At 36.7% G+C, this 24,534-nt stretch overlaps 1 protein-coding gene across 5 annotated transcripts in view; it reads right to left on the reverse strand.

The window, feature by feature from the left end:
* The window catches only part of NETO2 (neuropilin and tolloid like 2), a 92,893-nt gene that overhangs the window by 64,543 nt on the left and 3,816 nt on the right, over positions 1-24,534 (reverse strand). For 4 of the 5 annotated variants that reach the window (XR_009400763.1, XR_009400762.1, XM_059382059.1 and 1 more), the window contains exons 2-6: positions 16,684-16,740; positions 13,504-13,644; positions 12,547-12,795; positions 8,473-8,517; positions 8,263-8,390 (exon numbers count right to left, since the gene is read on the reverse strand). Coding sequence is in view for 3 of the 5 variants with exons in the window: in XM_059382059.1 (XP_059238042.1) it covers positions 8,263-8,390; positions 8,473-8,517; positions 12,547-12,795; positions 13,504-13,644; positions 16,684-16,740 (620 nt within the window). In the remaining 2 variants the exon portion in view is untranslated. The remainder of the gene's footprint in view (positions 1-8,262; positions 8,391-8,472; positions 8,518-12,546; positions 12,796-13,503; positions 13,645-16,683; positions 16,741-24,534) is intronic. The other variant, XM_059382058.1, reaches the window with a different exon arrangement.

Genomic DNA, 24,534 nt, shown 5'->3' on the forward strand with positions numbered 1-24,534 from the left:
AACACTTTGGAAAACCTTTTGACATGCTCTGGTAAAGCTGAAAATGGTCACACTCCACAAGAACTGCACTTCTGGATATATAACCATACAAAATCATCCTAGATGGGCATAATGAAAATACAAAAATTGCTACACCATTATTTAATATATTATTAAAGTGTGAAAGTAGGGGTGCCTGGGTGGCTCAGTCGGTTGGTTGAGTAACCAACTCTTGATTTTGGCTCAGATCATGCTCTCAGGGTTGTGGACTCAGTGGGGAGTCTGCTTGAAGTTACCTCCCTCTGCACCGACCCCCATAAGCAAATCTTAAAAAAGTAAAACTGAATGTCTAAAAAGAGAATGGATAGTGATTTCTACAACTGATACAAAATTTTCAAGTATAAGAATAATGTATATTTTCATAGTACATAAATATGAAGGTATGGAACTGCATATAGGAATTATAAAACTCAAACTCACAATAGGGTATGTGAGAAAGATAATGGGAACATAGATTTCCTCTATACCTGTAATATTATATAGCTTTTACTTTCTCATTTGATAGTATTTGATTTTCTAAGTGTTTAAGAAATTAAATAATATTTCTCACATCTTGATTTTTCTTTGCCGGGGCCGGGGTGAGTGGAAGTGGAGAATGAGATGGGCAAGAGATCTTGCTCTCTTTACCAAGCGGAGGTGGGTAATATTATGTTATTTCAAACACTGAATATTGGAGAATGTAACTTCTTTTTTTAAAGATTTTATTTGGCAGAGAGAGAAGAGAGCAAGCACATGCAAAAGCAGGGGGAGCTGCAGAGGGAGAAGTTAAGACAGACTCCCCACTGAGCAGGGGCCCGACACAGGGTTCGATCCCAGGACCCTGGGATCCTGACTCGAGCCGAAGGCAGATGCTTAGCCGACTGAACTACGCAGGTGCCCCGAGATTGTCACTTTTAATAACTAAATTTTTAAAACTGAAAAAGTTCAAAATACTATACATAGTTGACATGGGAATTGGATCAAATTTTTAAAACCATTGTTAAACTAGATAGGTAAATAAACCTTAGAAATTTAAAGGAAAAAATGTTAAAGACTACCTTGAGAGCCGAATACTCAAAAATGGGATAAACTAGTTAATGGGCGATGTTTCAGAAAAATCCACTTGTAAATATACAAAAGAAGTCACTGATGTTCAAGTCCATTGTTCTCAGCGGCCTTTCCATAAAACTACAGGCATACTGTGCTTCTCAGACACTGCATTTTTTACATATTGAAAGTCTGTGGCAACCCTGTGTCAAGCAAGCCTATCAGTGCCATTTTTCCAAAAGAATTTATTCATTTTGTGTCTCTGGGTCACATTTGCTAATTCCCACAGTGTTTCAAACTTAGAAATTATTATATGTGAATCGCAACAATCTCATGATAAAGCGTTAACGGGTGAGGAGTTTCTCATGGATGAGCAAAGAAAGTGGTTTCTTCAGATGGAATCTACTCCTGGTGAAGACGCTGTGAGGACTGTGAAATGACAACAGAGGGTTCAGAAATTACATGGACTTAGTTGATCAAGCAGCAGCAGGTTTAAGAGGACTGACTCCATTTTAAAAGAAGTTCTCTGGGTAAAACGCTACCACACAGCATCGCATGCTGCAGAGAAGTTGTCTGTGAAAGAAGAGTCGATGAACGCAGCAAACTTGATTACTTATTTTAAGAAACTGTCACAGTGACCCCAGCCTTCAGCAGCCACCACCCTGATCAGCAGCCGTCCACATGGAGGCAGCAAAAAGATATAGACTTGCTGAAAGCTTAGATGCTGGTTAGCAATTTTGAGCAATAAAGCGTTTTTGAATTAAGGGATGTATGTTGTTTTAGACACAATACTATTGCACACTTAACAGACTACAATACAGTGTAAACATAATTTCTGTATGTACTGGGAAACCAAAAAATTCTTTGAGTCACTTTATTACAATATTCGCTTTACTGTGGTCTGGTACTATTTCCAAGGTGCACCTGCACATTTTTTATATACCAACTTTCCATACATGTGTAGTTTTTTTTTACTTAAAAAACAAAAAACAAAAACAAAAACAAACCCTGAGATACAGTTCACATACAGCATTCTATTAGTTTCAGGAGTACCACAGAGATTCAACAATTCCATACATTCCTCAGTGCTCCCCCACGGTAAGTGTAATCACCAAACAACATTATCCCAGTATTATTGACTATACTCTGTATGCTGTCCTTTTCGTGTCTGTGCCTTATTTATAACTCGAAGTCCATACCATTGAATTCCCTTTATCTACTTCACCTATTCCCTTACCCACCTCCCCCCAGCGACCACCATACATGTAAATTTCTACCTTCTAATTTTATCCAATTTTATTAGACAGTTCCATTCCATCCAAGTACCACAACTTTATCTTGAAGGGTAAGCAGCCCCACATGTTTTTACTCAAAACTGTTACGGTTCTTGTGAACACTTTCTCTTCTATGTGAATTCTGGAATTAGTTTGCCATCTTCCCTAGAAAGCCCTCCTGGGATTTGGACTGGAATTGCTTTTTTTTATTTTTTATTTTATTTATTTATTTATTTATTTTTTTTAAAGATTTTATTTATTTACTTGAGAGAGAGACAGTGAGAGAGAGCATGAATGAGGAGAAGGTCAGAGAGAGAAGCAGACTCCCCATGGAGCTGGGAGCCCGATGCGGGACTCAATCCCAGGACTCCAGGATCATGACCTGAACCGAAGGCAGTCGTCCAACCAACTGAGCCACACAGGCGTCCCTGGAATTACTTTAAATTGATAAATTAGAGAACAATGAACATTTTTATGACATTGAATCTTCCCATCCATGAAAATGATCTCTATTTCTGTAGGCCTTCTTTTATGCATTTCAACATAATTTTAAAATTTGCTTCCTGATACCTACTGATTTGTTCTTATTGTAAATTGTGCTTTACAAATTTTTATTTTCTAACTGCTTTTGGCTGTAGTATAAAGAAAAGCAACTGATCTCTACAACCGATGAACTTTTTTCCTTTCTCTCATTTTGTTGCACTGACTAGGATTTCAGAACACCAAACAAAACCTTGACAACAGGCATCCTTGACTTGTTCTGTGCTTACGGTAAGTGCTTTAGAGGTTTTACCATTAATTACAGCGTTTGAATTAGGGGTTTTGTAGATATTCTTTATAATGATTAAAATACATTCTCCTATGTTGCAATTACTGTGAGATTTTCATCAATAGGTTTTAAGTTTCATGGAGTATTTTTTCTGCCATCTACTGATATATCTGGATTTTCTCCTTTAATCTGTTAGTATGGGAAACTACATCATTCAATTTTCTAATATTAAACTGTCTAAGAATTCTAGGTCATGATTTCTAAAAAAAACTTTACTAGGTTTAGTTTGCTATTGCTTAGTTTTTAGAGTCTCCCCCCCTCCACTTGACAAATAATCCTGGTTTATAACTCTCCATGTTGTTTAGTTTTAATAGAAAAGGCTGGGGAATGTTCTTTTTTTCTTCAATTTTCTGAAACCATTTATATAACATGTTCCTTGAGTACCTGATAAAATCCAATTTGACCAATTTTTTTGTTTATATATTTTAAGTACAAAATCAATTTTGTTAATTTGGTAAGATTTTTCAGGTTTTCTATTTCTGTAAATTTTATAAAGTGTATATAAATATGTGTGTATATATATATAAATATATATATATACACATACACATTATATATTTCAGGAAATTGTCCATTTAGACTACTTACAAACTTATCAGCACATAAAATTACTTATATTCTTATAGTCTAAAACAGTGTGATTATGGAAAATTTCAAATGTGCAAAAGCAGACAAAATAGTATCATAACCTTGTCCTCATCCCCTAGCTTTACCAGTTATTAACTCAAGTCAGTCTTGCTTGAACTATAACCCTCCCACATCTGCCTCTCACATACAGAAAAAAATCCCAGAGAGAATTCACATGTCAACAGTTCTATGTGTATTGCTAAAGACCACTTAAAATATGATCAGTTCTATTATCAAACCAAATAAATAATTTCTTCATATCAAACACCACTGTTCAGACATCCGTCTTGTAGTGTTTCCTATTTTTATACTTTGAATCCACAAGTTCATCTGACTTTACATTTCTTTTAATCTATATTCACTGCTTTTTTTTTTTCCCCCTTTGCCATTTATTTATTGAAGAAACTATAGGGGTTTTTTCTCTTTTGTTCAGCAGGTTTTCTTCATAGTTTGTCATATTAAGAATTTTTAAATCTCTGCTATGGTAGATTCATTTTCCTTTTTTTTTTAAGATTTTACTTATTTATTTGAGGGAGAGACAGAAAAAGGGAGCACAAGCAAGGGGAGAGGCAGAAACAAACTCTCTGCTGAGCAGGGAGTTGGACCAGGACCATGTGTGGGGCTCAATCCCAGGACCCTATGACCCTGAGATCATGATCTGAGCCAAAGGCAGTCGCTTAACTGACTGAGCCACCCAGGCACCTCTATGACCTTTTCCATTTCTAAATTATTATTTAGGTCTTTCTGACTAAATCAATCTTGGCAAAGGTGTACCTCTAGTTATTTTTTACAAAGGGCCAGCTTTTGGTTTTGTTGATTCTTTTTAAAATACCATTTGTTTCTGCTCTCATTAATTACCTTTTCTTTGGATTTCTTTGGACATTCTTTTAACTTGAGTTGAAACTTGCTCATTAAACTTTTTCTTCGTCTAAAAGAAATATTTATGAAAACTCCCTTATAGCACTTTTAGCTATATCCCACACATTTTGATATTCTCAATTTTATTGTTTTAAGTGTGTTTAAATTTCCACCCTGATTTAATCTGTGACCTATTAATTACTAACTGGTATATTATTAAATTGCCAAACATATGGATTTTAAAGTTATCTTTTGGTTGCTGGTTCTTGATTTAATTGTATTATTGTCAGAGGGTGCTCTGCATAATACAAAGCACTGGTATTTCAGACTTTTGTTTGTAGTCTAGCGTATGGATGAGTTTATAAATGTTTCATGCCTGCTCACAGAGAATGCCTATCTGCTGGATGTTGGGAGTAGGACATGTCTCATCAAGCATACTGTGTTGTTTAAATCTGAGCCTTACCACTTTTTCTGTATGCTTGATTAATTACTGAGAGGTGAAATTAGTTACCCACTATAATTGTGGCTCTGTCAATTTTCCTCAGCAAATGCCAATTCAATTCTGTAAATTTTGAGGCCATATTAATACATAAAATTGTAAATTGTATCTTCCAGGGTGTCTGGGTGGCTTGGTGGGTTAGAGCCTCTGCCTTTGGCTCAGGTCATGATCCCAGGGTCCTGGGATCAAGACCTGCATTGGGCTCTCTGTTCAGCAGGGAGCCTGCTTCCCTTCCCCTCTCTCTGCCTGCCTCTCTGCCTACTTGTGATCTGTCAAATAAATAAATGAAATCTTAAAAAAAAAAATTGTATCTTCCTTGTAAATTGGTGGCCTTCTTGATTTCTATTTTAATAGCTATATCAGATCTCTTTTGGTATTTGTCTATTATTTCTTTCCTTTTTCCTTATTTTCAAAATTTCCCATAGTTCTCCTAAAGCAGAATATACCTGGATTTTAATTGTAGCATTTGGTCCATTTATTATTTTTGCCCAGAAATATCTTAATTTGCTCATATTCTTTTTTTTTTTTAGATTTTATTTATTTGTCAGACAGAGAGAGAGCACAAGCAGGTAAAGCGGCAGGCAGAGGCAGAGAGAGAAGCAGGCTCCCCCCTGAGCAAGGAGCCCAATGTGGGACTCAATCCCAGGACCCTGGGATCATGACCCGATTTGTTCACATTCTAAAATGATAGTTGAATACTGAATTTTAGATTGGCAGTTACTTTTTTTTTTCTCAGCACTTTCAAGACATTACTCTATTGTCTTCTGGCTCCTATTTTGCTATTAATGATTCTCACAGCTCTCTTTTTTCTCTAGTTGTTTTAAAGATTTTCTCATTGTCTGTTGTGGCCAATGTAGTGAGGTGTCAATATAAACTTTTTTCTTGCTTTGGGAGTCACTTGGGTCAGTGCTTTTTGTCAGCCTGAACATTTTCTTGCTAAAATCCCACTATGCCTCCCCGACCCCGAGGTACATTCTGGGTAATTTTCTCAGATCTATCATTTAATAACTATACCTTTTACTTGAAGAAGCTCTACTTGGTGATTTGTAAAGTATACCTGGTCATTTTTCTTTCTCGTTTTTTTGATTCCTTCTTGTAAGATACTTAAAACACCTAACTTCTTAGGCATCAAAGAAACTTGTTGCTGTTAGGTCTGCTAATTCACTCATGATGGGTTGTTTCTTTACGTTTTCTAATTTTGGGTTGTGAGCTTACCTTCAGCAGTATTTTACTGATGGCAATCCTACAGCCTCTGAGGTTATTTTGAAGATATATTGTGTCTTTGTATGAGAGAGAGCACAAGCAGAGGAAGCAACAGAGGGAGAAGCAGGCTCCCCACTGAGCAGGGGGCCTGATCCCAGGACCCTAGGATCATGACCTGAGCCGAAGGCACTTAACTAACTGGACTACCCAGGTGTCCCTCTGTGGTTATTCTGTATTTATTTTTGCCAGGTGTCTAAAAAGATTTTTGAGGCCAGGACCGTTTTGTTAATTTGTAGACTAAGTGGTTCCTGGATTGGGCCTGGAATGTAAATCACATATGTCCCAAATTCTAGTAAGAACATGTTTCTAGGTAAAAGCTTTAGGGGAGACCCCAGCCTTATCCTGGGACTGAGCCTAGAAAGGTAAGCTTCTTCACTGTTAACTTATTAGTGGAAGAGGTTTCTAATCTACCACTTCACAGCAATTATACATCCTTTTAAGGGTTCCAGTTTTATGTGAGGGACCTCATAAACGTCACACAAACTTCAGGCCTTTTCTCACTGTGGTTAGTAACACCAAGCTCCCGGCAGGTCTACTGGTGAGTAGCTGGAGGATACTAAAATCAGCAAGAGATATTTGTACCATCAGTTTCAGTTTTCAATTTATTGGTCTGGTTTCTATTTCTCTCTCTTCATTTCTAGTCCATAAGAATTACCCTTTTTTGGGTGGGGAAATCTTACCTATGCTTTTTTAAAAGGGTGTCTGTTATATTTTACTCAATGAATCCATATGTTTTATAACGGTCAGGATTTCACGTTATCTAATCTGCGCTATTACCATAACTTTAAATTTGATTTTTGCAATTCTTTTTTAAAAAATATTTTATTTTTGGGACGCCTGGGTGGCTCAGTTGGTTAAGCAGCTGCCTTCGGCTCAGGTCATGATCCCAGCGTCCTGGGATCGAGTCCCGCATCGGGCTCCTTGCTCGGCGGGGAGCCTGCTTCTCCCTCTGCCTCTGCCTGCCATTCTGTCTGCCTGTGCTTGCTCTCTCCCCCTCTCTCTCTCTGATAAATAAATAAAATTAAAAAAAATTTTTTATTTTGTTTATTTGACAGAGAGAGAGAGAGATATCACAAGTAGGCAGAGAGGCAGGCAGAGAGAGAGAGAGAGAGAGAGAGGAAGCAGGCTCCCTGCTGAGCCTCTGCTGAGCCTGATGTGGGGCTCAATCCTAGGACCCTGAGACCATTACCTGAGCCGAAGGCAGAGCCTCAACCCACTGAGCCACCCAGCTGCCCTTATTTTTGTAATTCTTTAATGGTTTGTTCTCTTATCCTCACTTTCTCTTTTCACATATATCCACATTAAATATAATTTTCACTGTGAATATTCCTAGAAGTATAAATTAAGAGCAAAAAGCAAAAGTAGTCAGCAACCAATCCCAATCTGTCAGAGTTATTTAAAAACATCCATTACTGCAGTACTTTCCAATAACAGCTCCACATCGTTAGCAGAGGACAGCATGGAAAGAACCCAGAAGCAAGACTTGCTACATTTGTGTTTTGGTTTAGACTCTGCCACGACCAACTCTATGAACTCTGACAAGATGCTTCATCCTCTTGTGGTCTGTTTTTCCTCCTCATAAAGTTCTTTATGAATCGGTAATCATATGGATCAAAACTTGCACCCCTGATCTAGGAGTACAAAGATTTTAAGACTCTCAATGTTTGTGTCATCTTCCTGAAACTATACTGCAGTGTACTTAGAACTTAGGTGGCCAATCTGATTGAAATAAAAGTTGCATTATCAGTTTCTATAATAGCAAGTATCTCCATGAATCAAAACAATACATGATGCTAATCAATGTCTTACTATGTTCTTCTCTAAAATGACCCAATGCATAATAATACCTTGGCTTTTGGAGTAGCTTTAATTGTCCATATGCAATCAACAGCTTGACCAGGTTTTGTTTTTTCTTCTTGTTCTACCTGACTAGAACGCACTATTCCATCAGCTCCCGAGAGCTCAAACTGGCAATCTAGAAAGAATAGAGGAACGATGCTCAAAGGAAAATATGACTGATTAAAATGCCATGAGGAAAAAGAGGTGATATACTAAACCTGGGATAGGATTTAAAATACCTCCTAGGTAAGTAAAGTCTGGATCTGTAATAGAAAAAAGAAGAAAGTGATTGGCATTGAGATAGTGTAGAGTTACATTAAGGCTTCATCATGTCTTATGTCTAATCCTTCATTTAAAAACAAAGCAAGAGAAAGCTTTCATAGGTGTAGAATACAGAGCACTGTTTTAAACCTGGGCATGTTTAGGTGCTTATTTATAGGAAAAGTTTTTTTAAAAATGGTAATGTTTATACTTTTGATTCCATCATGAATAACTTATTTATGCCACCTGAAAACTTGCAACCCTCTGTCAAGAACAATAGCTAGACCATTAATGGATGCATGAATCAACATAATACAGTATACACAACGGAATATTTTTTCAGCCTAACAGAGAAATAAGATTCTGATATATGCTGTAACACGGATAAACCCTGAAATGTTACACTAAGTGAAATCAGACAGACACTAAAAGACAAATATTAATAATAATATGGAAATAAATGATTCCATTTATTGAGATCCCTACATTAGTCAAATTCATATAGACAGTAAGTACCAGAAGCTGGAGGAAAGGGAGAATGGGCAGTACATACTTAATGGACAAGGTTTCGGCTTGTGTTAACAAAAAAGTTCTGGAAATGGATGGTGGTGATGATTACACAGAATTGTAAATGTACTCATACACTTAAAAAGGATTAAAATGGTGAATTTTATGTTACTTTTAATTCAACACACACACGCAGTAGGAGCTAGTGAGCAGTGTTTTCAAAGTGGCAGGGAAAAAATGAGTACGTGGTATATAAGATATTCTGTCCAGTGAAGTAGTTCATAGAAGACCAAAAACCAATAGTTCATATCAAAATAACAGATTTCAGCAAATTGGTCAGGTATTTGATTTTTATGAACCAAATCAATTAACTGAAATAATGAGACTTTAAGTGTCAAAAAGATGTTAAAAAATCTTATATATGAATCAGATCTTTGTTAACTAGTTTAGACTACCTGAAAGAAAAAAGCAGATATCAAAAGCAATGCTCTTAATCGAATACTGTTTTTAAATATTAAAAATCAGGCTTTTTAATACATAAAGATTCTTACTTGAAGAAAAGTAGCTCTTTTACTATGAGTTTATGTATCAGAAAAGCAACTTCATATGGAATATGATTAAAATACAGACAAATTATAATAAAACACTAAGGATTTCTAGACTGTATTAGCTAACATTTGCATTTTATATTACTACAGAGTTTCTACATACATTATGCTTAGTATCATGCTCAGGAAAACTATGTAATATTTTACCTTGAAAATGAGGAAACTGAATGAGAGAGATTATGATTTTCTTAGATCATATTTATAATGGCAAAGCCAGGACTAGCTTACAATTCTCCAGACAATTTTTCTTACCCTATCATAATGCCTCTATAATGTGGGTGACGAGTCCACAGTTTAACCATTACAAGAAAAAATATCAAAATAAATGGGTTGAACGGGGTAGATTTTTTAAACCTGGGTGATTCAGTCATTAGGCATCTGCCTTCATCTCAGGTCATGATCCCAGGGTCCAGGGGTCGAGCCCTGCATCAGGCTCCCGGCTCAGCAGGAAGCCTGCTTTTTTTTTCTCCCTTCTCCCACTCCCACTGCTTGTGTTCACTTTCTCTCTGTGTCTCTCTCTGTCAAATAAATAAATAAATCTTAACCCCCTCCCCCAAATCAAAATGAATGGGTAACGCATAACTGTCTAATTATGGCTGTGTCTAGTTATTTCAAGTCATACTTATAAAATAAATTTTGTTTAGGGATCAGTAAATCTAGAAGACTACGACTACTAATAATGAAAAGTTGGTATATTGTAAAGATTTCATATATTTGTTTGTTTTAGAGAGACAAAGAGAGAGTGCACCCAAGAGGCAGGGGAAACACAGAATCTCAAGCAGACTCCATGCTGTGCGTGGACCCCCGATGTGGGGCTTGATCTCACGGTTGAGATCATGACACCTGACTGACTGGGCCACCCAACACCCCAAGAAATCAGTATATTTTAAATGAAATTCTCTGGTTACTGATTACTGGTTATCTATTGGTTACTGGTGTTATCCACTGAGGATAGAGAACTCTTAATGAATTGTTAATACCTGAAATAACAGTTACTGGTGTTATCTACTGAGGATAGAGAACTCTTAATGAATCATTAATACCTAGAAATAACTGGGATAATTCTGGAAATTTTAATGCAATAATGACAACATCCTAGAATAATTGTCTGCACATGAAGAAATTCTGATTCATTTGGCAGGTAGGTCCTATCAATTTTTACTCCACTGCAGTTTAATTAAATTTGTCTTTGACTTTTCTCTACAGAAGAGCTGAAACTGTTGTTGTCCCCTTTCGGCAAGGCTGGGTTTAGTTTATTAAGTTAAAGAGGAAAGTCTCTGAGATGTATTCTCAATTAAGCTAAAAAATTTCCCCCTACTTTTTAAAATATGATAACTATGAAGAAAGTATCTGGAATTAAGGACAACTTTAACAAGAATTGAGCATCCAGTTAAATACAATAAACTGTACATTGAAATAGGTTTTGCAGGCTATTTAAAGATCCTGAGATATTTTAATCGAGCAACTTTTTCGTTCTGGCAATTTGGTGTATATAATTCCTATTTAAACTTTCAAATTAAGTTTTTTTGGTAACTGTAATTTTTAAAAATTTATTTTTATTATAGTAAAATATGTTATCTTTTCAGCATTGAGAACATAAACACTGAAACAACACTTAAAAATTCCCATATTTACTGACAAGAAAAAAAGCTGATTATGTTGTTCAGGCAAAAAAGCAGGTAATTTAATTGTTGTCACTTATGTAAAACAAAATAAAGAGATACAGAAAAACATCTGAAGGGATACCCACCAAATTGTTAAAGTGGTTTTTTTATATATAGGATGGTAAGATTATAGATTTTTCATTTGGATATATATATTTTTTAATTAACAAATTTCTTACATGAAAACAAAAGCAAAGAGATGATATACTCGGTACATTGTTACTTTTTCATCTTGTTAGTCTATAAGTTGTTTGAAGACAGGAGCACTAACTTGTAGATCTTTGTGTTTCTGCATTAGGGATATGCACAGTCTTACACCAGAGAGGCTTTGCAGGTCTCAAAGTGTTTGCACATACTACAGGGCAGAGTAAGATAGGCAGAGTGGGTTGAACGGGGAGAACTTAATCCAAATTCTCAGAACCTGTACTTTATGTGGTTTAAAAAAAAAAAAAAAAGTGAATATTACATTACAAAACAGAAGATGGGATTAAGTTAAGGCTTCTGAGAGAGGTAGGGACTGGAGTGATGTGGCCACAAATCCAGGAATGCTGGGGAAGCCCCCAGGAGCTAGAATAGGTGAGCAATGGATTCTCCCCTAGAGTTCCCAGAAGAAATGTGGAGCTGCTGGGTTTTCTGCCCTCCAGAATTCTGAGAGAATAAATTTCTATTATTTTCAGTTGCTAAATTTATAGTTGGGTAAGGCAGTCTCAGGAAAGTAATAGATCAGGTATTCCCATTTTACCAATAGCAACCCTCAGGTGCAACTGTGCTGAATAGTCTTACAGCTGTCAGGTAACAGAGAACGGATTCAAACACGGGTCTTTTGCTTCCAAGTGCAGAGCAGTTTGTATTGCTCAATATTTTCTAGAGATTTTTCAAATGAGTGGTTAATTCAAGCATTCCAATGGAAAAAACCTGCCAAAATAATTTTTGGTAAGGATTATGAAAATAAGACAATTTGCTGAATTATCTTTTAAAATACATTTATCTTGATGTTTTTAGCCTTGATATTTATTATAAAACATAAAGAAATCTAAGAAAACTGTGATACCGTCTATGAAATGCTTCAAAATTCAAGTGATACAGTTCTATTTCCAATTTTTGGTTTTATTTATTCATGAAGTGATTTCCCTTTGGCCTTGCTAATTTCTTTAAAACTTTGATTTGATTAACTTGACTAAATTCTCTCTTTTCCAGACATAAGATTCTAAAACCAGAGTAAACCCACTAAAAAAAAAGACAACTTCATTACCTGGAATAAATGAATATTTTGCTCGAAATCCCAGTCCTTCAAGTTCTTCATCAGAACTAAACTTAATCCACATGAATCTCCCTGTTGATCTAATTAGTGGAGGGCTCTTCACACCACAGTAACGATCTATAAGTGGAGAGAAACCAAATGGCCCATCTCGAACTTCCAAGTGGTCAAACCGACATTCAAATGATGGTTCTATATAATAATGTTCATCAAAGGTCAACTCTATTCTTTGACGTGGAGCAGCTAGAAAACAAGAAGCAAGCAAATCAGGGCAACACAAAGTATAAATGTCCTGACACAAGTGGAAAAAGCAAAGCAACTGCTCTGTTACAGTTCCACAGATAAAAATCACGAGGACTGTTATATACGAAATTCGTAATTCATGTTACACTTTATATCAATAGTAACAACGCTGCTCTGCAGAACTACACTGATGTTTCCCTGTGGAATATGCTGTTTATTAAATTAGTTAAGTGTACTTAATTGATTAAAATTAGACTACAAAAGCTACTGCTTAGTTCATGAGATACAATGAATAGAAAAAGAGAAGAAATGACAAGACCTAATGTAACTATGGACGTAATTTTGCATTAAGGCGTCAGAGATGCCGGTGAGTTTGAGTCCCTCCCTCCCTCCCTTCCTTCCTTATTAGAGAAGTTTCTCACTTACACTGATGCATCTGGTTGAATTATATCTTAGGAGATTCAAAATTCCTATAAAATTTCAACTATTATTTTGTTATTTGTTCCAGACATATTTATCCAGACATAATATATCTAGACATAATCTGGATAATAATTTATCCAGACATATTTATAATTACTAGAGTTTAATTAAAATACATGTATAAAAATTTTGTTCAAACTGGCTTAAACTGGGCATCTTACCAATGTACTCAGTTTTACAATAAAGTAAAAATTCATCTGTTAAAAGACAGAAATTGGTTAATACCTTCCAAAATGTAGATACACTCCTTGTTTGGTGGATAAGAGTCAGGATAATTTGGTGAAGCAAAGTGACCTCCATTGCTGGTTCGAACCCAAATGCCACACTGGGTTGCGGGAATATGCTTGATTCCAATATTTTGTCCATCTTAGGGGAAAATGGCATTTAAAATATGAATTACAGCAAAAGAGAACAGCATTCTTCTCTTTCCCCCACAATTCAACCACACAATTGCCCACTCTATGTTACACAGATAGTGTATATAATTTTGCAAGAACCACTGCCAAGTTTAGCGCAACAAACTGAATACAGCGGAAGTGTGAGAAAGGTAAAATTGTATGCTGTGCTGGTGGGAAGAACTTGCTGCTAGAGGACAAGTTTGCCCTGTAGGAGAGCAGGGAAATAAAATGCTTAGATTTTACAAGGGCAAAGCTGTGTGGGAGAATCTGATAAATCAGTGCAACTCTACAAAATTCAGTTCTAACATAAAAATAAAAGGATCCCAGGGGTTTATCTCTGGTATGGTACCTCTATATTTAGTTTAGCATAAAAGCCAAAAAGGATCCAAAGATTACAAAGGGATTTTAGTTAAAGATTGCAGATTGAACACATGCATTTAGTTTTCTCTCCTTAAACTCCACTGACAGTACTGGATTTTTTTTTTTTTTTTGATTTTTTTCCCTCATGTTTGTATTTTTTTTTTTTAATTTTTTATTTTTGATAAACATATATTTTTATCCCCAGGGGTACAGGTCTGTGAATCACCAGGTTTACACACTTCACAGCACTCACCAAATCACATACCCTCCCCAATGTCCATAATCCCACCCCCTTCTCCCAAACCCCCTGCCCCCGGCAACCCTCAGTTTGTTTTGTGAGATTAAGAGTCACTTATGGTTTGTCTCCCTCCCAATCCCATCTTGTTTCATTTATTCTTCTTCTACCCACTTAAGCCTCCATGTTGTATCACCACTTCCTCATATCAGGGAGATCATATGATAGTTGTCTTTCTCTGCTTGACTTATTTCGCTAAACAGTACTGGATTTTTTAAGGGCAAAAATAACCCCCTGAAAAGGGACAAAGAGGTGCAAACACAACAACTGGCAGTATTGGTGAGCAGAAGAGGGCATGACAGGTGGTGGTGAAACTGTTCGTTCTAAAAACAGGAGGCCTGGCTAAAAGTCTTTTCAGAATCAGTCTGATTTCTAACACCCTCCCCTACTCTACAAATCTAGGAAGCTGCTGCTCTGTCACCACATCAGAAAATGAGATGATTCCTTTGCAGAGGATAAAGCAACGTTACAGGACCAGGAGACACCCGGCACAGCTGGGGGTGACCACACTAGCCTGCAAACAAGACTAGGAATGTTAACACGGCCAACGGCATTCCTGGTCTCTTCCCCCACTCAACTCCTTCAAAGCCTCTAGGTGAGATGCAGAACGTCTGTCTGAGCTGGAAATGGAAAGCTTCCTATCTGGGGATTCTCAAGAGTCCAAAGGAAAAGTGCCAGCAATATGGACTCGGAATTCCCCAGTGCTGGGTCACTGACCAGCGAGGGCCACGGCAAACAAGTCCTTCTACACCTACAGACGGCCTGTCAATCAGATTTTAGTGCACCTCTCATAAATAATCACCAGATATTTGAGGAAAGCCTCTAACACAAACAATGAATAAAAAACAAGAAGAAAGCAAATCTGAGGAAACAAAGATTATATAAAAAAACAAACTAAAAACTAAACAAAACTGTCATTTAATCCCCTTGGATTAAAAAGAGGATATTTATAAAACAAGAATAAGGATACTTTAAAAATATTCAGAAAACAAACATTTTCTAAAAATAAAATAAGAAAAAGAAAAAAAAAAGGAAAAATTAGTAGAAATTTTAAAGCAGAGGACCGCAAAGTGTAGCTCTGGGCCAAATGCAACCTGTGGCCCATTACCATAAGGCAAGTTTACAAAGGAACACATTGATGTCCATTCATGTGCCTATACGGTGCATAGTTGTTTTCATGCTACAACAGCAAAAGTGAGTAGTTGCTCCTGAGACTGTAAGGCCTGTAAAATCTTAAATATTTACTGTCTGGCCCTTTACAGAAAAAGTTTACCAATTTCTGGTTTACAGGGTAAAGCTGGGGAAGTCTCAATACAGACTGAGAAGAAAACAAGAGTAGAAAGACAGATGGAAAATAGAAAAACAATCCCAAGAATACTCCAAACCAAAAATTTCTTAAGAATAAAACAACAACAACAAAAGAAAGAAAAAAAGAAATTTAAAAACTTAAACAAGGAGAAAAGAAATAAAAACCTAAACTGAAAAACAAAATTTTCATATGGAAAAAGCTCCATGAGTGACTTAAATTCTCAATATAATTGAGAATTATGACAGACTATACCAAAACAGGTGGTTCAGAAGGAAAGTAATAGAACACTGGTATATAGTCAGGGGTAGAATAAGTAGGTGCATGAAAGAGCTAAATTTTCATCTTCTGTGGTGGGAAAATATTGTCTAAATATGTAAAACTGAAGTAATTAAGGAGTAATAGTATTACATATTATTTAGAAATATGCAGGGAAATACCAAGATTCAGCTAAAATTCTGGTTATCTCCATGGAGAAGGAAGTAGAGTAGCAGAGGACAGAAAACTATTATTTCATAATTAGCTATTCAGAATACTTTGATTTTTGTCACGTGTATGTACAAGTTAGATGAAAGTAAAAAGTAAACCAGTAAATGTTCTAAACTCTGACATGAAAATCTGGTTGGAAAAGCACACTAGCTTATCTTCTTTCATAAACAAGGATAATGAGAACAGGTCCACAGGGCTTTTAACAAGATACTGATGGGAATATTTCATTTGTCTACATTGAAAAAAGGATTTTTATTTTTGCTGAGTGATAATGCATGAATCTCATTTAATTTTTGGATATAATCCATAGTGTGCTAGGAGCTGCTAGTGATGCCCATTAAAAAAATTTATCAGCAAGTCTTTATGTTGACAATTTACTCTAGTTAACTGTAGCTGAACCCAATAAAATTGAAGCTGCTAGGTTGACAGAAAGCCTTAGGTCATTGGAACACCCCAGAGGGATTATGGAAATAGTATTCAAAAGTTGCAGTCCTTTCCAATAAGCCATCCCACTCACTGTCCTGAATATGTGTAAGTCATCACTGAAAGTACTTTACCTTGGGTCTTTTGGGCCACAGCAATCCCTTCGACTACAAGTATTGTTATTAACAACACTAGAGAAATAATAGAAAAGAAAAGTTAAAACACTGAATCTAGATCACATTTTACTAAATCTATAAGGAAAATCAGATGGTAAAGAAAGGTTAATTAAGTCTCCTACTCTTACTGACAGTCAATCTCAAGATTTTTAAGGGTCAAATGTTATGTTTTGATTTACTATTTGACACTTAAGACAACCCAAGAAAACCCACAATTGATAATATAGTCATTTACACAAGCACTACCAGTATATGGCATGTAAAGCATTTTTCAGTTTATGATAGATTTAAAACATAGTTTTTTGCAAAAAATTCTGTTGACCCCAATTATACTACATTTACTGTACTTCATCTCAAAAAGAGTTTACATGCATTATATGGCTAGCTCTACAATGTATTATGCCAGTAAAAGTTCAATTAGATTACCTGACCTGTGAGAAATTTATTACAAAGACAGAAGTAAGGGGGCAGCAGTCTCCCAGAAATCAATTCAAGACATTTTATAACTGTGTAGTACTATGTGGTGTCCTGCATTACAAAAGCCAGTATATTTAGAAAATGAAGCCTTTTCCCCAAGTTGAACATTTCGGAGACCCAGTCAATAACACATTGAGTTGTTTTGTATATGTATATATTTTGGTTCAAATACATTAAAATTCTTTTAAACATTTTATTTTTATGAATGGTGCACTGATATCTTTCACTCTCCCTTTCAATGGAAATCACAGTGCCTCCAAGTCCTGTGTGAACTGGAGTTTTTATAATTCATTCAATCAATGAGCACTGACAGAGCACCTACTGTACCAATGGGTAGCAGGCACCAAGGACACACAGATGTTGTGGGGCAAAATACAGCCAAATAGTTAAGAGTATGCACTTTACTAGTTAGGTGGATCCAGGCTGGGATTCCAGTTTACTGTGTACCTGTTGTGAGGCCTTTTTAGCTCAGCTTACTTAATGGTAAAATGAGGCTATTTCTCCAGTAGCACCAAACCTCATAAGGCTGTTTGAGAAGATTAAATGAGATGATGACACACATAGTACTACTTGTTATATGCTAGGCATTCTGCTAAATAAATGATAAGAAACTAAGAGTCTTAAGGAGTCAATCTACTGTCAAAAAAGAATTTACAAGGTAAACAGAAGTTTAATAGGAGTTATACAGAAAGCTTAACGGAAGCAGAGACAGGAACCACTCATTCTGCTGGGTGTTAAGACCAACAGAGTGAGGAAAGTTCCAGAAATAGAAGGTATATTCTATTTGGATGTTACAGGACTACAATCTAGGATACAGAGAAAGAAACAGCTTAGACAAAAGCATGGAGGAGCACGATCTATGGAGGTTGGTGAACTCTTGAGTATCAGAGTTGCACAGCATAAGAAGGGGATGGTGGTGCACCAGGTAAGAAACAGGATGAGGTCTGACGGTACAAAGGCCTGACTGTCATGCTAAAGAGTTTGGACTTTTGACTATAATGAGAAGTCATTTGGGGTTTTTATTATTATTTTTTAAAATTAATTAATTAGGGGTGCCTGGTTGGCTCAATGGATTGAGCCTCTGTCTTCGGCTCGGGTCATGATCTCGGGGTCTTGGGATCGAGTCCCGCGTCGGGCTCTCTGCTCAGTGGGGAGCCTTCTTCCCCCTCTCTCTCTCTCTGCCTGCTTTTGATCTCTCTGACAGATAAATAAATACAATATTTTTTAAAAATTAATTAATTATTATTTTAAGGTGGGGTGGGGAGGGGCAGAGGGAGAGAGAGACTCTTAAGCAGGCTTCACACTTTCACAACCTTGAGATCATAGCCTGAGCTGATAGCAAGAGTCGGATGCCTAACTAACTGAACCCTCCAGGAACCCCTCATTTTGGGTTTTTAAACTAGAGAATGATATTATCCCATCTGTGTTCTAGACCAATAATCCTGATGGTTTCATGTAGTCTAAACTTCCAAAGAGAAGAGAGAAAGCCATTCGGGAAGCAAAAATGATAAGGTCTTGAAGCAGAGCAGTAGTACTGGAAATGGAAAGGAGGAGAGATCTATAACATGATTCAGATGTAGAGTTAACCACAAATGGTGACTTACAGGACGAAAGTGGTGGAAGAAATGCGGGCATTGAAGTGAAGTTGCTAGTTAAGTGACTGGTAGATGCTCATATCATCGTTCATGCAGTAGCATGGACTGAGCATCCACTACCCAAGTTGCCAATGAAAAAAGATAATTCTTGCCATTCAGTAGTTCACATTTTGTAATCTAATCACCAACATCTTCATCGTTAGCTTCCTGTGTCCTTGCTGACCTTCGTCTCCTCTGTCTTCTCTCAACAACTTTCGCTTCCCCTTCCCTTTCTTTGGTTGCCAGCAGTGTTGAAGCCCTCATGTTATATAGGAAAAATTCTCCCTTCGAACTCTTCTCAACTGCACTGGATCACGTTTGAGGAATGGAGAATTGAAACATGTTTTGCTTTTTTCCTAAACAGAATATTTATGATCAAAAAGAAAAACCTAGAGTAATATGAGGTATCTGACAATTCAGCAAATAACACATCCATTTCTATCAATTTGTCTTGTTAGAGAACACTATGTCCCAAGGCCTATCACTCAGATGATACACAACTGATCAAAATTTTGTGCTCAGTATACCTTTCCTCCTGAATCATACGCATAACAACTTACTAGTTTTCGCATTTATAATTCACAGTATGTAAGTAACACAAAGCCATTCAGACAGCGCAAGTAACAAGTAACCAAACTGAAACCAGGAAAGCAACAGTAAAACTATGGTAAAAGGATGAACAGTGCCAGTAAAATTATATAATGATCAATAAAATGTGTCTACGTAAAATATCTGACATGAAATTTACGGATTGTGCAACTATGGTAGATCATTTTAAAAAATAAAATTATAAGCCCAAATAAACCTATTATTCTTTTCTACTTTATTTAAAGGGTTGCTCACAATTTTCTTTTCCCCCAAATATTTAAAAAACTATCCACAACTCAATCAACCAAATGAGCTGTGCTACTGAATAAAAAAATCTTATACAAAGAACAGGGTGAATCTGCACAACAATCAGGGACAGAAGCATTTAGTGATACAGTTGTGACTGTTAATCATTCTAAATTCTATATCGTAATAAACAGTTTCCTGCTAGTTGTATAATAGGATCTTTGCAAATTGCTTGTTATAACCAGGCTTGGATATTCAAACAAACTCCATTAATGGCAAACACAGGACTTATTTAGTACAGGAAGCAGGGCTGTGGTGCTTTGTTCTGTCTTCCGTTCCAACCACGTACCACTGTTCCCTTCTTCCTCTTACCGAAAGGATCAGTAATGTCTTAAATTCAGAAATACCACACATTTTGATTTCAAAGATCATGTGCCCAAGAAGGCACTAATTCTTTAAGCTAGAAATCCATGCCAAAACAAAAATTCTAAACTGCTTAACCATACTGTTTAATTATATAGAGAACTGCTTGTGATGTGATGCTTAAAACAGGAGTGCCCACCATTTATCCCCATGTATCTGGTTCTGGAGTTTAGTTGAGGCCCTGTAATGATGTGTGTGCAGCTGGGTGGCTCAGTTGGTTAAGCACTGACTCTTGATTTAGGCTCAGGTCATGGCCTCAGGTCATGACTGAGCCTGGCCACGAGCCCCATGAGATTGAGCCAGGACAGGAGCCCTGTCTAGAGCCCTGCAGTGGGCTCCACGCTAGAGTGTCTCTCTCTCCCACTCCCTCTGTCCCTCCCTATACCCCCTTCCCCTCTCTTAAAAAAAAAAAAAATTTTTTTTTTAAATGGAGATTTACATGATAAAGACAGATGTTGTTCAAGGATCAAGGATACTCCTTTTGCCTAGAATCACTGTCCTAATAGCTCTAAGAGTCTTCTGCCCAGACCTTCTAGTTTAAGGCCTTACCTTCCACTGTAAAAATCAGTATCAACTTGATTCTTTTTACTGTTAATAGTGGAAACCCTGGCAAATGCAATAAATACTGGAAAGGAGATAAAATTATTATTTATAGATAACGTTACTTAAAACCTAGAAAGATAATTACCTGGAAAATTATTACACCTATTGAGAGAAGAGAGTTAAGACTAAAATAAATAAACAAGTAAGTAAATAAATTTAATACAATGGAGAAACAATATGTTTTGGATAATTAAACAACATAAAGGTAACACTTCTTCCCAATAAGTCATATATTTAATTATATTTTAATCAAAATCTTAGTTTTCTGGGGGACTAAAAATATTGCTGATGCTCATCTTGAAGACTTTTTATATTAGCTAAGGAAAGTTAGAAAATAAAAAGACATAAAATACATAAAAAATACTTATTGTAAAGCTACAGTAATTAAAAATGTAGCAATGGTATAAAAAGAAATAGATGATCTGTCAAGAAACATATCCAGCCCCCACTGTACTACAGGGTCAATCCTTGAGGCTACTACAGCAATGAACCAAGTAGTCTTGGTCCTTATTCTCAAGGAACTTAAAGATAAGAAGATGGAAGAAAAGAAAAAGCTCAAGAAATACATGTATATATTCCAGAATTTATGTATGGTATTTGAAACTCTCAGTGAAAGGATAGGTTTAATAAATGATTCTGGGGTAACTTGATAATTATTTGGGAAAAAAAAGCAGATCCCTGCCTTCATGCTAAATAGAAAAATAAATACCAGATTGAAAAAACAAAAAAGGTGAATTATGTAAGTATCCTTTGAGTGGAGAACACCTTCACTTACTAAAGACAAATAAAAACTACAAATAACTGAGAAAAAAAGATTGTCACTAGAAAAACGTGTCAAAAACCAAAACAGTACAAAAATTTAGTCTACTGTTGGTCAGGATATAGGAAACTGACATACACTGTCACTGGACTGCAAACTGGCATAACTTTTTGGAGGTTAACCTGGTAATATATATCAGGGTTTAAACATGCACAAATCCCACCCAGCAAGTCTACTTCTAGGGGGGAGAATGGAATCAATCACTGGGACAGTAGTGTGCACCACGATCACCTGAAGAACTTCTTAAGACACAGATTTTGGGGGGCAGGTTTTACTTCCAGAGTTCCGACCTAGTAGGTCTGGGGTTGGGCTTGAGAACTTACATTTTAACAAATTCCTTAGCAATGTTATAGCCGCTGGCCCTGGGACCATGCTCTGCAGCTCAGCCACCGCAATAAGGGAATGATAGTATACTGCAAGAGACGGAAAGAGAATGCCCGTTTCCTCCACTGATGTGGAGATGGCAGGGGCGAGGCTGGGTCAAGAGGGAGGAAGCAGGGTAGAGGGCAGGCAAAAAGGAGTCAATGAGCTCGTTTTGGAAATGTTGTTGAATGCTTGGTACCTATACTCATTATGTTGCTACAAATATTTCTTATTTCTAAACCTCTGCACTTGCCATGGATCGCCCTTTGCTTCCACCAAATTACCTTTACAGGGTCTAAAACCTGCTTCTTCTAGGAAATTTCAAAATTAATTTCATTTGATAGCATTCGGACTTTTCACTTCTATGCCTATTAGCAGTTTTCTATCTGTCTGGTTCTGTTTCTTTTACTTTTACACAAGTTTACACAAGACAGAATATATTTCTTGCAAGTATACAAACTTTTGTGGTAAGTACTTAAGGGCTAGAGTGAAGGCTATTAGTACTAGGGACCTAAGCTCCTTCAATTTTATTGTTCAGTTGTCTATGACTTTCCCTTCCAAGTTCATCTTATGGTCCCACATGGATGCCGAAGTGCCAGCCATTATATCTTCATTACAGCTTCCATGCCTGTGTTAAGAGCCAGAAAGAGCAAAAAAATAACACAGGACATCCCTCCTTCCTTTAAACATATTTGCCTAGAATCTACAATGATCTCAAAATAAAAATTTTAACTGAACAAAAAAAATCACCGCTTTCTTCAAGTTGCACACACATCTAGTTGACCACTCACTGAGTCATATGGCCACACCTAACCCTAAGGAAAACTGGAAAATCTAGTGTTTCCATTGGGTGGTCACAGGCTTAATTAAAATTCAGAGAATTACTGAAGTGTAAGATGGATATTGGGAGACAACTGGTTATTTCTGCCATGTCCCCTACAGTCTATTCTGTACTCAGCAGCCAGTGACCCCTTTAAGACATAAACCAGACAAAACTTTCATAAAATCTTCTAATACAGTCCCATTACATTTAGAGTAAATTCATACCCCCTACACTAACTCCAGGTGTCCTATGTGATTTAGCATCTAACCACTTCTCTGACCTCCTGATTGCTACAGAGGCCTTCTTCCCACTACTTCAATATACCAAGCTAATTTCTTGCCTTAGGGACTAGCTTATTCCTTTCACCTAGAACCTCTCTGCCTGGCTGGATCCTTCCTGTCATTCAGGTCTTGTAAGGACATTCTGACTTCTGAAGAAGCTCTTTACTTTCTCCTTCATTCTGTTTTATTATATAAATATTTTAATTATTATTTATATCACTTGCTATTTTGCTTATTATTTGTCAATTCCTACTAGAAAGAGGAGCCTTGTCTGATTCACTGATCCATCTCTAGTGACTAGAAGACTGCTTGGCGCACAACAGCATTCAATAAAAATTAGATGAATACCTGAAATGACTAAGCATGGTCCTGATTACATCCTTTTTGTAACTACAACATGCAGTACAAAGTCCTGCATTAATAAATTAAGAAGCACACATCTTGGTTAACGGTTGTCATGTTGACCCAGCTTCTTTTTTTAAGCGTAAGTCAAGGGACAGAAAAAACACTGACTTTTTTTCTTCTCAGATATCCAGCCACTAAGCTTACTTTTCTCAGGCTGGCTCAATTTACCTCTGTTAGTATTTAAATGTGTCTCTTTCCAATAAGCCTTCCTGTTTTAAGCACCAAAGTGGAAAATGTAAGATCTGTAGAGTCTATCACGAGATGCCAGATGTTACAATGGCCGTAAGGTCTCCTTGCTCTTTACTATTTTTTAAATTTAATTAAATTAGTTTATTTATTTGACACACACAGAGAGAGAGAGAGAGAGAGAGGGAACACAAGCAGGGGAAGCAGGAGAGGGAGAAGCAGGCTTCCCGCCAAGCATGGAGCCCAATTCAGGACTCGATACCAGGACCCCAGGATCATGACCTGAGCCAAAGGCAGATGCCTAACTGATTGAGTCACCCAGGCACCCCAGCTCTTTACTATTTTCTATTATGAAAGCAGAATGGAGTTCAATGAGAGTCCACATAATACTTGAGTTAGTAGTAACTTGTTTTTGATAAAGCTATGTTCCACAAAACAGAGTACCCAAATTTAATCAAACTCAATTTTACTTAGTTAAGAAAGAGGATGGACTTGGCGAACTTTGGGATCTCCAACCTACATATGCTCATCAACTGCCAACCACTTTAAGAAAGACTAACTATAGCAGAAATGCTTTCTTTCCTGCAGAATGTGGCAACCTCCTTGCTGGCCAAGTGTTCCTAAGAGGGCAGTTTTATATGTTCTCTTTTTATAGGAGTTTTCTTTAGACATTCACAGCAACAAATTTTAAGTTGATCAGGTCACATTTTTAAAGAGTGGTATCTTCTTACCCACTAGTGCTGTAATTTCCAACATACTAGCCCAGGCATGTTTAAACATGTTTAAACCAACATGTTTTAATATCATTTTGCTCAGGAAGAACTGACGTTTCAGATTAGTACAGTGCAATTTTGAGTGATAATAATAAACATGTTAAAAAGTATTAGTTCTGGGAGGCCATTCCAATGATCCTTTGAGAGGGTGAGGTCCTTCACCAATTACAGCAACCTGGCTCTTATC

This window comes from Mustela nigripes, chromosome 17 (assembly GCF_022355385.1).
Source record: "Mustela nigripes isolate SB6536 chromosome 17, MUSNIG.SB6536, whole genome shotgun sequence".
NCBI lineage: Eukaryota > Metazoa > Chordata > Mammalia > Carnivora > Mustelidae > Mustela > Mustela nigripes.